Source organism: Penaeus monodon, chromosome 21 (assembly GCF_015228065.2).
Source record: "Penaeus monodon isolate SGIC_2016 chromosome 21, NSTDA_Pmon_1, whole genome shotgun sequence".
Taxonomy (NCBI): domain Eukaryota; kingdom Metazoa; phylum Arthropoda; class Malacostraca; order Decapoda; family Penaeidae; genus Penaeus; species Penaeus monodon.
This window is the reverse complement of record NC_051406.1, coordinates 23,656,533-23,657,074: the sequence shown is the minus strand read 5'-3', so window position 1 is coordinate 23,657,074 and position 542 is coordinate 23,656,533. Positions and strand designations below refer to the sequence as shown.

Genomic DNA, 542 nt, shown 5'->3' with positions numbered 1-542 from the left:
CTTGTTCCAGCCCTGTGTTCCCTTGAAGTAATTGACCGTAGTAAGATGTATGCAGTGATTGGAAGGGTTGTTGATGGAGGGAGATTCCGAGAGTTCAAGCAGCAGTACGGCAAGAACCTCACCACAGGATATGCGTTCATTGAAGGGTTGGTTGTCCAAGTTTCCCTTCTTTCTTTTTTCTTTTTAACAAATGGTTGTTTACCTTTGTTTAGTTTTGGAACTGCAGCACACTTTGCACATATTCTTCTGTTGCATTACTACAGATTGTTGATCTGATGTTATAATTATGTAATTATTACTGTTGTATTGATGTATTATTATGGCTATCATTACAGGAAATGTGTAGGCATAGTTGGTAATGCTGGACCTCTGACATACCAAGATGGTTTGAAAGGCTCACACTTTATGCAAATCTGTCAGCAAAGACACCTTCCCATTGTATTCTTACAGGTTAGTTCTACACCTACATTAATATTCAGAACAGATGGTGAAAAAATATATGTGTATCTGCAGTATTTTAACTCATACTTGTTTTTTGTTTG

The 542-nt window shown here is 37.3% G+C and overlaps 1 protein-coding gene across 1 annotated transcript in view; it reads left to right on the top strand.

The window, feature by feature from the left end:
* The window catches only part of LOC119586366 (probable methylcrotonoyl-CoA carboxylase beta chain, mitochondrial), a gene marked incomplete in the record, with an annotated part of 10,956 nt that overhangs the window by 6,755 nt on the left and 3,659 nt on the right, over positions 1 to 542 (top strand). The window contains 2 exon segments of the mRNA XM_037935078.1: positions 11 to 146; positions 336 to 450. Of these exon segments, the coding sequence (XP_037791006.1) occupies positions 11 to 146; positions 336 to 450 (251 nt within the window).